Below are 13,094 nucleotides of genomic sequence, written 5' to 3'. Positions count from 1 at the left end.
CCCCCGTCCTCCCAATATTCATATTTGCTCCAAAAAAGAGGATTTTTTTTCCCAAAGGTAACAGCACATTTATTCATTGGGAATTCATTCATTATTAATAGGTCAAGTTTCCCAACACAGACCACAGGACTGGAAATTACTGCCAAGTGTAACTGATAAGCATAAGTGTCATGGCCTTTCAGGGTTAAATAATAAAGCAGACAAAAGTTGTAAATAAAGTTAGGTTAAGACTACTTTTTTAAAAATAACTTAGGCAGGCTAGCAGATGCACTGGATTACTGTTTGACCAGGGTTTGAATTTAACTTGGTCACAAGTAAAAATTACTTTAGCTGTGGGAATGCTGCATGCATATCAAGGGCAGTACATAGCTCTTAGCTAAAATTTGTCTACAATCACAAAAGTACCAAACAATTCACTACTAGTGGCAGTCCCTGTTCAGATATCCTGCATTTGAGTAGTAGGGCTGTTGCACATCAGGAATGAAGAACACTCTCAGGAAATAAGTAGGAAAGATTGCAGGCAGTTTGCCAGGCTGTAACCGTATCTATTAGGCATTCACTTTCCCAAACACAATTTATACATCACCCCTTGTTTATAAAAACTCTTCTCTCCACCTTCCACCAGAACACTGCAAAACCCACATCAGAACCTTAATATAAAGAAGTAGCCACCTGTTTTTACTGTTTTGTTCTGAAGAAGTTTTTTGTCTCTTCAGTGACTCCCTTCGTTTTTACCTCCATTTTGAACAATATGTTTTGACAGATACTTTAGGAATTACTTTCACATTTATATAGAGCTTTTCATCCAAGCATCTCAAATAACTTTACAAAGAGGGGTATATAATGTCTGCATTTTACAGATGGAGAAATTGAGGTATAGAGGTTAAGTGATTTGTCCAAGGTAACAAAGCAAGTCTGTGGATGAGCAGGAACTGGAGAACAGGTCTCTTGACTCAGTTTGTGTTCTGAAACACTAAACCAATGGATCCCAAGGTTACAGAAATGTCTATTAAATAATTGTGTTGGGAAGAAATGCAATCTATTCAAAGAGCTAAATGTTTATTTTGACTGCTTCCTTTTCATACTTCCATGTAAGTAAAAACCACATACAATTAGCACAGAAAGGACCGTCACCATCCTCAGAAACCATTTCCTGAAAAGCACTAAGTTTATATCTTCATATAGGGACTGCAACTAAAGATAGCTGTAATCTGCTAAAAGAAAAAAATCTGTTTTGCTCTTACAAAACTAAAGGAAAGCATACAATATTAACAAACAACCTTGATTACGGAGCACATCTATTCATCCGGGCTGTTCATTCTTTGCTAAACAAAACTAAAATCATCTGCACCAGACCTCAGTTACAGTTCAGTGCAGAGTTTTCATGTAAGCAGCAAGTACTGAGTGAAAGGCCTGCAATTAACATATCTCCTCTTTTATTAGAGCTGGGCAAGGCTTGAAAAAAGCATTCCTAATGCCTCCTAGCTTAAAGACTATAGCCACATCCACACCCCGGGCGACACAGTTATACCGACCTATCCCTCCGTGTAGCCAGCACTGCATCAATGGGAGGGGTTCTCCCCGCAACATAGCTACTACCTCTCATGGAGGTGGCTTAACTTCTCCCTGTCATCAGTGTAGAAACATCTTCACTTAAGTGCCACAATGGTGCAGTTGTGCTACTGCAGCATTTTAAAGACCTACCCTAAGTTAGTTTAGAAGTGAAATAATATATAACGAATCTTAGGTTACAGAGGCCATTAAAATCATTTTGTCTTACGTTGTTTAAAGTTTCGTCTTACAGCATTTGTGCTGAGTTTCATGGACGATCTCTAACATACATCTGTACCATGACACATTACAAGATGTGAATGATCACATCCTTTTTGGTTATAAAAATGAAAGAGCCCTTAAGTGTAAAATAGTATATTTTTATACATCTTTTACACTGAGATATTATTCTGAACTTAATTATGTTGTACCGCTGCTAAGGTTTGCCTCAGACTCCCCAAGAGATTGTTCAGTTTAAGAAGTTCACATTGGACCCCCATATAGAAATTTTACAATAGGATTTGGTAGAATGAATTATCAGGAGATAGATATAAACACACACACACCAAGAGAGAAAAGATGGTCCAGTGATTAGAGCAGTAGCTTAGGACCTAGAAGATCTAGAGGGTCAATACGCTGCTCCACCACATATTTCTTGTGAGACCTCAGGCAAGTCGCTTAGCCTCTCTGTCCCTCAGTTCCCCTTCAGTAAAAATTAAGATACTTCCCTACCTCACAGGGATGTTGAGGATAAATATATAAATAACTGTGAAGCACTTTGAAATCTACTTATGAAAAGTGCTAGGTATTATATATTATTACAGCAGTTCCTGATTCCAAAGTGGGTCATGACCCTGTTTTAATGGGGGTCACCAGGACTGGCTTCAGCCCAGGGCAATGTGGCTCAGGTTACAGGCCTCCTGCCTTGGGCTTCAGCTTTGAGCCCCCCACCCAGAGTGGTGGGGTCAGGCTTCGGCTTTGCCCTCACCCTTCACCTGGGGTGGTGGGGCTCAGGCTTCAGTCCCCCCTCCTGGGGCCGTGTAGTAATTTTTGTTGTCAGAAGGCGGTCACGGTGCAATGAAGTTTGAGAACCCCTGAATTATTATATACTAAGTACTAGTATGTCTGGTTGGAAGTGATGAGATGTTGACGGCAAGTTACTAAATCTATCTTCTGTGACAGAAGATATTTACGTGGTTCCCAAGAAAACTGTAAACTCAGGCCTTGATTTTGCAAATACTTACACATGATTATCTTTATGACAACTCATGGGTGTGAAGTGTTTGCAGAACGAGGGCCCAAAACATTAAAGCTGCAATCAAGTCCAATTAAATCAATGGGACTAATAGCGCATAAATGTTTGCAATGCAAGCTTGGAGCACAGTCAGTTTCAGTGTTCTTCTAGTATGGAGAGTCAGCCTCTACTGTTGTGAGACTTCCACACCGTAACAAGTAAAGGAAACTCTTAGCAAGGGAGGGAAAATATGACTATAAAACCACAAAAGATTAGCAGGGGAACAAACGTGTCAACTTTTAACGTTTTAATTTGGCAATGCCTTTTAAATAAAAATGATGTTTACAAAAAACTAGTTCAGTCATGAGATCTGCGTTTGCAGACAGGCAGATTTTTGAGGGGCTGGGACTCGGAAAAGAAAAGAAAAAAAAAGAAATAATCTGCTCCAACACGAGCTCAGATGAAAGTCATCAGGTCTCTCTCTTCCCCAGTGAAATCGCGTCTCCTGCCTCCATTCCATCAACGCGTGGCCCGGCACCACCCCGTGAAGCCGCGGCCGAGCCCGGGCGTTTTCCAAGAAACAAGAATTACGGCTACTTTTCTACCGCCCGGCGGGGCCCGCGCGGACTGCCACAGGGGAGAGCCTCTGCCGCACGTGTGGGAGCAGAGAGCCCACCAGAGCCACAGCCGCTGGCTGAGAAGGAGAAGCTAACACAAGCAGAGGCACAACCGCCAACAGCTCCCAGCGTAACAGCCCGAAGTCCAACCGCTTCCACCCCGGGGGGGCCCTTCCTGCGCCCCGCAGACTGGGGGGGGGGGGGCGTGAGGCCGGAGACTCCAGCAGAGGGCGGGACCCAGGGCAGAGGGGAGCCCGGAGCCCTTGGCCGCGCCACCCTTCCGCCCCTGGCCAAGGGGGTCGCCCCGGCCGAAAGGAGCCGCCCTGGCCGGGGAGCCCCTCGCTCACCTGCGCCGGGGGCAGCACCAGCAGCCAGGCGAGCAGGCTCAGGCTGCAGAGGCCCCGCCTGGGGCTGCGCTGCTCGCTCCTCATGCCGGGGCCGGCGGGGTGTCTCTCTCCTGGGGGGCCGCTGCTGCCTGCCGCTCCCGTGGCTCGTCGGGGCGCCGGCAGTCGGGCCGGGCCGGGCCGCTCCCCCCGGTGCTGGGCGGGGCCGGGCGCTGCGGAGCTCCCTGCGAGTGGCTGGAGGCGACAGCGTCTCCGCTTCTGCCCGCCTCTGCCACAACCGCTCTGGCGCTGCGACTGCGGCTCCGCCTCCTCCCCGTCTTGGCCGGGCCGCGACTCCGCCTTTTCCTGCGCTGGGGGAGGCGCCGCAGCCTGTCACGCCACCGCCGGGCCCGCCAGCCGATCTGCCCCCCTGGGGCCTGTCACGGGCCGCGCGAGCCAGGGGCTGCCAGTCACCCCCGGGAGAGGCCTGGGGGCCGTTGGCGGGCGAGGGAGGGGAGCGTTCGCCACGGCGCGGGGCCTGGCAGTGGCATCCCCTGGGGTTCGGCTGGTGGCAGCTTGTTCAAAAGGGCCCCCTTAGCCCAGCTGCGTACAGGGCCCACCAGGAGCAGAGCTTTTGCGGTAGCAGATGAGGCAGTTTCGAAGGGAGGGCTTGGAACAGAACCAAGAACCCAAACACCCCTGAGATGCGGGTGAACGCAGATCCCAGTCTTTCGGCTGGGCCCTGCAGTGGCTAGCTCAAAAACCTCAGAGTTTGCATCCAAAATTTGCACTGTGGGCTGCTCTGTACTGATTGCCTGATTTGTGAGCACAAACGTAGGCTTGGTCTACACTACCTACTTACTTGGGTATAACTGTCGCTCGGGGGTGTGAAAAATCCACACTCCTGAGCGACGTGGTTATACCAACCTTAACTCCTCGTGTAGACAGCAGTGTGTCAACGGGAGAGCTTCTGCTGCCTACACAGCTGCTGCCACTTTTTACAGAAGTAGAGTTATTAATCCAGTGGGAGAGCTCTCTCCCCTTGGCTTAGAGCAGGGGTGGCCAACCTGAGCCTGAGAAGGAGCCAGAATTTACCAATGTATATTGCCAAAGAGCCACAGTAATGCATCAGCTCCTTGTATTTAGCTGTGAGACTGGATATGTTTACAAGGGGGGAAAAAACTCACAGCTGCCCCCAGGCCAGCTGACTCAGGCTCCCGAGGCTAGTGCTCTGGGACTGAAAATTTGCTGTATAGATGTTTGGGCTTTCGCTGGAGTGTGAGCTCTGGGACTGTGCAAGGGTGAGGGTCCCAGAACACTGGCTCCAGCCCAAGAGCAAACTTCAACACAGCAATTTTTACCACCACAGCCCAAGCCCTGCAGGCCTGAGTCAGCTGACCTGGGCCAGCCACAGCCATGCCACAGGGCTTTTATCCCAGGGTAGACATACCCTCTGAGTACTCTCCTAGACCTGAAGAAGAGCTCTGTGTAGCTCGAAAGTTTGACTCACCAACAGAAGTTGGTCCAATAAAAGAGATTACCTCACCCACTTTGTCACCCTGAATAGTAGGAGGCTATCATTAAATCCCTCCTTAAAAATGTAAGCATTGCTGTAACAGATCCTGTGTTTCTTTTTTGCAATCTCAGTTATTTTCATTGTGACAGCACAACAGTTTTTATCTGACCTGAAAGTGTTCTGGTAGGCCCTGATGCTGCAAAAGCTTGTATGTGTGCTTACATTTATGCAGGTGAGTAGTCTCATTGACTTTATGGATCTGCTCACCTGTATAAGTGTTTCTAGCATTAGCCCCCTAGAAGCTGCAGAAAAGTGCTAAGTTTATCATGATGGTGTTATTCATTAGTTCATAACATTTTAAGGCTTGGACATCTTTTTTTATGAATTAAAGCATTTTAAAAGCTGCTTCTTCCTTTTATGGGGCACAGAAGCATTTTTCAGATGCTAGACAGCAGAAACAGGACATTGTGGTGAAGTGGTCTAAATTTGCCAATTTATGGGCATCACAAGACTGCAATCAGCCTACTTAGAGACTAGCCAATGAGGGAAACAGATAAGTGATTCAGAATATCCTATCCAAGCGTTAAAAATAAAACATGGAACATAAACAAAAAATTCAATGTTTCAGAGTAGCAGCCATGTTAGTCTGTATCCGCAAAAAGAAAAGGAGTACTTGTGGCACCTTAGAGACTAACAAATTTATTAGAAATTTTTAATTTTTATTTAAAAAATTCCATGACTGATTTTGCAGTCCAAAATGCATACTAGCCACTTTCCCAGTGTAAACACCTTGTCCCACATGTTTTATGACATTTTTTCTAGTAGAGGCATGTCCTGAAAAGAGCAGCAAACCTATAGGAAAACAGCCTGAGGTTAGAGAGAGCCAGCACTACACTCTATTTTAATTGAGGATTAGTTGACTCCATCTGCTCACCAGTAACCAACCTGTCCATGACTTAGAACTCTTTTTACTTTGGCTGAGTCTATAATCTACTGTGTATACTTTGTATATTGGTTTGCTAAATTTGTAAAGTGATTTGAGACCCTTCAGGATGAAAAATTCTGTATAAATTGTATTAGTAGGTATCTAGCTAATGCATTTATTCTATAAATCTGCTAGTTAGTGTAAGTTATATGCTGTACATTACAAACAGCTAAATAGTTTCAAAAACATTACTTTGGACAGGCTTTTTAATTTTTTTAATATTTTAATCTCAACCCTGTGCAAGATGGATCACTGCTATGTTAATACAAACAATATGGTTTAACACTATCTTCTGAACTGAAGTAGATGAAATCATGTGCTACCAAATTAATTCTTAGTGTAACCCTGTTGATTTCACTGGCCCACATACTTTCGTTTACATAGGTGAAACATGCTCGTGTACAAACTGCTGACCTCAAGTGGCCTGATCCATGTTGTAATCACTGGTTTGGGAAGAAGTATCCAATCTGCTAATGTATTTGTAATCTAATTCTAAGGAAACAGACAATAAACAGAGAGTGAGACATACCCACACAGACACTCATAGTCCATGGTTCATTCAGCAACTGCTGTCTTGTGCAAACATTTATTATATAAGTGATACCCTCTAGTCTACAACATAACTTGCCAAAAGCTTGGTAACCTAACCATCACTATCTGTTGGTGAAAAGGTGAATTGCTGTTTATAAATGCTAAAAGTATAAGCCCCCATTTTATCAACAGTATTAGTGGCCCAGAGGGGACTCTTGTGACCAAAGAGGAGGTGGGACCACGGCCCAGTCCTCACTGTGTGCAGGCATGGCTATGCCAAGAGGAAAGTTGTCTACCCATGTTGACAGTAACAAGTAACAAGTGCCACCACCCAGCACGCTCCTTCCAGAGCCCAAACAGCACTATACTTTGCAAAGACATAATGTGTCTAGGCGCTACCTCTTGGGCCGTGCAACTCCTTCCCTTTTCTGTTGTGGCATGGCCTATACAGACACATAACTGAGTCTACAGTTCCCACAAAAACCACAACTGCTTCCCTGAAGTTTCAAAAGTGGAATCAGCTAAAGAAGATCTGCATGCACATCTGGAAAGGCAGTACATAATCATTTCACATTGATCTGTCATAGGTGCTGGAACTAGCAGTGCGGGGGGTGCTGCAGCACCCCCGGTCTTGAAGAGGTTTCCATTATATACAGGGTTTAAAGTTTGGTTCAATGGCTCTCAGCACCCTCACTATAAAAAATGTTCCAGCACCCCTGAGATCTGTGTAACAATGTCAGTTAAATTTCTGGTTTTTCCAGTAATTTATTATCAATATTACCATTTGTGATTTGTATTGCAAGAGCACCCAAAGGCCTCAGTAGGATCATAGAATCATAGAGTTGGAAGGGACCTCTGGAGGTCATCTAGTCCAACCCCCTGCCCAGAGCAGGACCAATCCCAACTAAATCATCCCAGCCAGGGCTTTGTCAAGCCTGACCTTAAAAACTTCTAAGGAAGGGGATTCCACCACCTCCCTAGGTAACGCATTCCAGTGTTTCACCACCCTCCTAGTGAAAAAGTTTTTCCTAATATCCAATCTAAATCGCCCCCACTGCAACTTGAGACCATTACTCCTTGTCCTGTCATCTGCTATCACTGAGAATAGTCTAGATCCATCCTCTTTGGATCCACCTTTCAGGTAGTTAAAAGCAGCTATCAAATCCCCCCTCATTCTTCTCTTCCGTAGACTAAACAATCCCAGTTCCCTCAGCCTCTCCTCATAAGTCATGTGTTCCAGACCCCTAATCATTTTTGTTGCCCTTCGCTGGACTCTCTCCAATTTCTCCACATCGTTCTTGTAGTGTGGGGCCCAAAACTGGACACAGTACTCCAGATGAGGCCTCACCAATGTCGAACAGAGGGGACCGATCACGTCCCTCGATCTGCTGGCAATGCCCCTACTTATACGTCCCAAAATGCCATTGGCCTTCTTGGCAACAAGGGCACACTGTTGACTCATATCCAGCTTCTCGTCCACTGTCATCCCTAGGTCCTTCTCTGCCGAACTGCTGCCTAGCCATTCGGTCCCTAGTCTGTAGCGGTGCATTGGATTCTTCCATCCTAAGTGCAGGACTCTGCACTTGTCCTTGTTGAACCTCATCAGATTTCTTTTGGCCCAATCCTCCAATTTGTCTAGGTCCCTCTGTATCCTATCCCTACCCTCCAGCGTATCTACCACTCCTCCCAGTTTAGTGTCATCCGCGAACTTGCTGAGGGTGCAATCCACACTATCCTCCAGATCATTTATGAAGATATTGAACAAAACCGGCCCCAGGACTGACCCTTGGGGCACTCCGCTAGATACCAGCTGCCAACTAGACATGGAGCCATTGATCACTACCCGTTGAGCCGGACAATCTAGCCAACTTTCTACTCACCTTGTAGTGCATCCATCCAGCCCATACTTTAACTTGCTGACAAGAATACTGTGGGAGACCGTGTCAAAAGCTTTGTTAAAGTCGAGGAACAACACGTCCACTGCTTTCTCTTCATCCACAGAACCAGTTATCTCATCATAGAAGGCAATTAGATTAGTCAGGCATGACTTGCCCTTGGTGAATCCATGCTGACTGTTCCTGATCACTTTCCTCTCCTCTAAGTGCTTCAGAATTGATTCCTTGAGGACATGCTCCATGATTTTTCCGGGGACTGAGGTGAGGCTGACCGGCCTGTAGTTCCCAGGATCCTCCTTCTTCCCTTTTTTAAAGATGGGCACTATATTAGCCTTTTTCCAATCTTCCGGGACTTCCCCCGATCGCCATGAGTTTTCAAAGATAATGGCCAATGGCTCTGCAATCACATCCGCCAATTCCTTTAGCACTCTCGGATGCAACGCATCCGGCCCCATGGACTTGTGCACGTCCAGCTTTTCTAAATAGTCCCGAACCACTTCTTCCTGCACAGAGGGCTGGCCACCTCCTCCCCATGCTGTGCTGCCCAGTGCAGCAGTCTGGGAGCTGACCTTGTTCGTGAGGACAGAGGCAAAAAAAGCATTGAGTACATTAGCTTTTTCCACATCCTTTGTCACTAGATTGTCTCCCTCATTCAGTAAGGGGCCCACACTTTCCTTGGCTTTCTTCTTGTTGCCAGCATACCTGAAGAAACCCTTCTTGTTACTCTTAACATCCCTCGCTAGCTGCAACTCCAGGTGTGATTTAGCCTTCCTGATTTCATTCCTGCATGCCCGAGCAATATTTATATACTCATCCCTGGTCATTTGTCCAATCTTCCACTTCTTGTAAGCCTCTTTTTTGTGTTTAAAATTTTTGTGGGCACCAATGATACTGCCAAGAATGGCCTTGAGCGGATCACTGCAGACTACGTGGCTCTGGGAAGGAGGATAAAGGAGTATGAGGCGCAAGTGGTATTCTCGTCCATCCTCCCCATGGAAGGAAAAGGCCGGGGTAGGGATCGTCGAATCGTGGAAGTCAATGAATGGCTACACAGGTGGCGTCGGAGAGAAGACTTTGGATTCTTCGACCATGGGATAGTGTTCCAAGAAGGAGGAGTGCTAGGCAGAGACGGGCTCCACCTAACGAAGAGAGGGAAGAGCATCTTCGAGAGCAGGCTGGCTAACCTAGTGAGGAGGGCTTTAAACTAGGTTCACCGGGGGAAGGAGACCAAAGCCCTGAGGTAAGTGGGGAAGCGGGATACCAGGAGGAAGCACGAGCAGGAGCGTGTGAGAGGGGAGAGCTCCTGCCTCATACTGAGAACAAGGGGCGATCAGCGGGTTATCTCAAGTGCCTATATACAAATGCACAAAGCCTGGGAAACAAGCAGGGAGAACTGGAGGTCCTGGCAAAGTCAGGGAATTATGATGTGATTGGAATAACAGAGACTTGGTGGGATAACTCGCATGACTGGAGTACTATCATGGATGGATATAAACTGTTCAGGAAGGACAGGCAGGGCAGAAAAGGTGGGGGAGTTGCACTGTATGTAAGGGAGCAGTATGACTGCTCAGAGCTCAAGTATGAAACTGCAGAAAAACCTGAGAGTCTCTGGATTAAGTTTAGAAGTGTGAGCAACAAGGGTGATGTCCTGGTGGGAGTCTGCTATAGACCACCGGACCAGGGTGATGACATGGACGAGGCTTTCTTCCGGCAACTCACAGAAGCTACTAGATCGCACGTCCTGGTTCTCATGGGCGACTTCAATCATCCTGATGTCTGCTGGGAGAGCAATACAGCGGTGCACAGACAATCCAGGAAGTTTTTGGAAACTGTAGGGGACAATTTCCTGGTGCAAGTGCTGGAGGAACCAACTAGGGGCAGAGCTCTTCTTGACCGGCTGCTCACAAACTGGGAAGAATTAGTAGGGGAAGCAAAAGTGGATGGGAACCTGGGAGGCAGTGACCATGAGATGGTCGAGTTCAGGATCCTGACACAAGGAAGGAACTGGGGACTACATTGTGCTAGGCTTCCACAAACAGACAGGAAGGCATGTTCTCTCCCTGGAGATCTTGCAATTTCAGACAACATGCAACAAGTGAGTTAGTAGGTTTCAACTAATGTCACACCCGCCTCCTACTACAGTAAATCCAAACAGGTACAGCATATTCCAAGGCTGATTTTCAGATTTAATCAGAATAATGCTGCCAATCCTGAGAAAATTGGTGTTTGCTAGTTGGTTCTGTACACATTCCTTTTGTAGCCTTGTCTGGGTTAACCTTCTTCATCTGTATGGAAGGGTTACACCTTTTGTTACTCTTTCCTCAGTGTACTTAATACTTTTGTCAAGTGCTGTTAGCTTCCAAGTTCCTAGCTGGAAGCAACAAGCCATATATTATAGAAGAGAGAGCCTGTTATCTGCTTGATGCTGCTAGCAATCATCTGGTTGTATAAGAAGACATAATGGACCAAATCCTCAAAGGTACCTAAATTCCTCTGATGATCTGGGCCAATGCATTTAGGCACTGAAATACCTTCACCTCCCTAGTTTGCCTCAGCCTATGCAGAAATGTATACACCATTTGCCCAGTGCTGGTGCATCTAATGCTACAATGTGTCTTTGATCACCATATCTGTCTCTGCACATTTCTGTGGCTGTTTCACCACCTGTGTACTGCCCTTATTTACTTATCTAACGATTGCAGGCCCTGTTGTAATTTTTAATCATGTCTTATCTGTGTCTGTCACTGAGGTCACTGGAATGAGATCAGCTGTAGTAAAATGTGGGTGGGAACCATTTTCTAGTAGTGACTGAAGCTTTGTCTACACTGCCACCCCCAAAAGACAAAAGTTTTGCCACAGCAAGTGGTAGTGTAAACGGCTCGTTGTCGGCAGGAGCGCTCTCGACAACATGTACCCCACTTGTAGGGGGTGGAAGTATTTTGTCTGCAAAATACTTCCACCCCCGACTTTTAGCGACACGGTGGTGTCGCTAAAAGCTGTGTAGTGTAGTGTAGACAAAGCCTACAGAGTTGGAAGATATAGGTTCTCTTCCAAGTTTGCTACAAACCTGTTGTGTGATCCAAGCAAATCACAACCTCTCTGCTACAATTTCATCTGTAAACTGCAGCTCGTTTCCTTTTTCACAGTGATGTCATTTGGCCTAAAGTCTATAAAGCTCTGAGGGATTCTCAGAAGGAAAGCACCATAGAAAAGCAATGTAGTATAATTTTTCACCGCTTCATCAGAGTTTGACTAAGGAAATTCTGCACTTCTGCTTCCCATATTGTACACATTCTGTGGATAAAGAACTTCAGTCTGAAGTGCTGTCAAACTGACACAATGCACAAGCACTGAACATTTGAGGAAATTCATACTGAACCCTTGCCAATACCTGTGAATGGCTAACAACTCCAGGAATCCAGGAATCCCTTCAGTTTGCTCCCAGTCCATGGGAGCATGATGAAAAGGATGTGCTTTGACAAGTAGGTGTTTTCCCTGCTCTTTCCTGATCTAGCAGTGCTCTCACACTATGACTGGACTCGTGGTTTTTATACCAATTTTATGGTCTGTTTAATTCTTTAGACTGGCAAATCAGAAACCGCTATTGATTCAATAGATTTTAAGGCCAGAAGAGATCATTGTGATCATCTAGTCTTACCTCCTGTATATACAAGCCATTGAAGGTCACCAAGTGATTTCTGCATCACATCCATAATTTCTAGTTGAGTTAGAGCATAGCTTTTAGAAAGAAATCAAATCTTAATTTCAAGATTTCAAGTGATGAAGAATCTACCACTTCCCTAGGTAAATTATTCCAATGGTTAACACCTTATTTCTAGTCTGAATTTGTTTAGCTTCAGTTTCCAGCCAATGGATTTTGTTATGCCCTTGTCTGCTAGATTAACTAGCCCTCTGTTATCAGAAATCTTCTCCCTATGTAGGTACTTATAAACCACAAATAAGTCACCTCAACTTTTTCTGGGATAAACTAAATAGCTTGAGCTTTTTAAGTCTTCTTTATTTCACTGCTCCTGTAGAAATATTTGATAAGGATGCATGCAATCTCTAGAAAACACAATTCATTCCAATAGACAACTGCTGTAATAGGACAAAAAGCCTGGAGCATCGCACACAAAGGCAATTTAGACTGTCTTTTATAAGGGTCTGTGACAGGGTCAGGCCAGATGGCTACAGGAAAGTGATCCTATTGGGATCCAGGAAGTGGATCCACTGCTAAAGGATTCCCCCCCCCCAAGCCTAAGAAGGGGATCCACAGGACCTGAACACCAAATAAATCTGGGGGACAACTAATGAAATAACAGGGACAGGAGTGTGGTCAAAGGGTCAAATGAAGGGAACCGGACAGGGACACCAAGTACAGGAAAGTGATTTTTTTGCTACATCAGTGTTTGGCATGAAGGGTTAGCTGGGGCAAGAAAGCA

General features: G+C 45.9%; 1 protein-coding gene across 1 annotated transcript in view; it reads right to left on the bottom strand.

The window, feature by feature from the left end:
• NPC1 (NPC intracellular cholesterol transporter 1) overlaps nucleotides 1-4,016 on the bottom strand; it is a 55,412-nt gene extending 51,396 nt beyond the window's left edge. The window contains exon 1 of the mRNA XM_037892743.2: nucleotides 3,750-4,016. Within this exon, the coding sequence (XP_037748671.1) occupies nucleotides 3,750-3,833 (84 nt within the window). The 5' untranslated portion in view covers nucleotides 3,834-4,016. The remainder of the gene's footprint in view (nucleotides 1-3,749) is intronic.
• Between the last annotated feature and the right edge of the window lie 9,078 nt (nucleotides 4,017-13,094).

Source organism: Chelonia mydas, chromosome 2 (assembly GCF_015237465.2).
Source record: "Chelonia mydas isolate rCheMyd1 chromosome 2, rCheMyd1.pri.v2, whole genome shotgun sequence".
NCBI lineage: Eukaryota > Metazoa > Chordata > Testudines > Cheloniidae > Chelonia > Chelonia mydas.
This window is presented reverse-complemented; position numbering and strand designations above follow the sequence as displayed.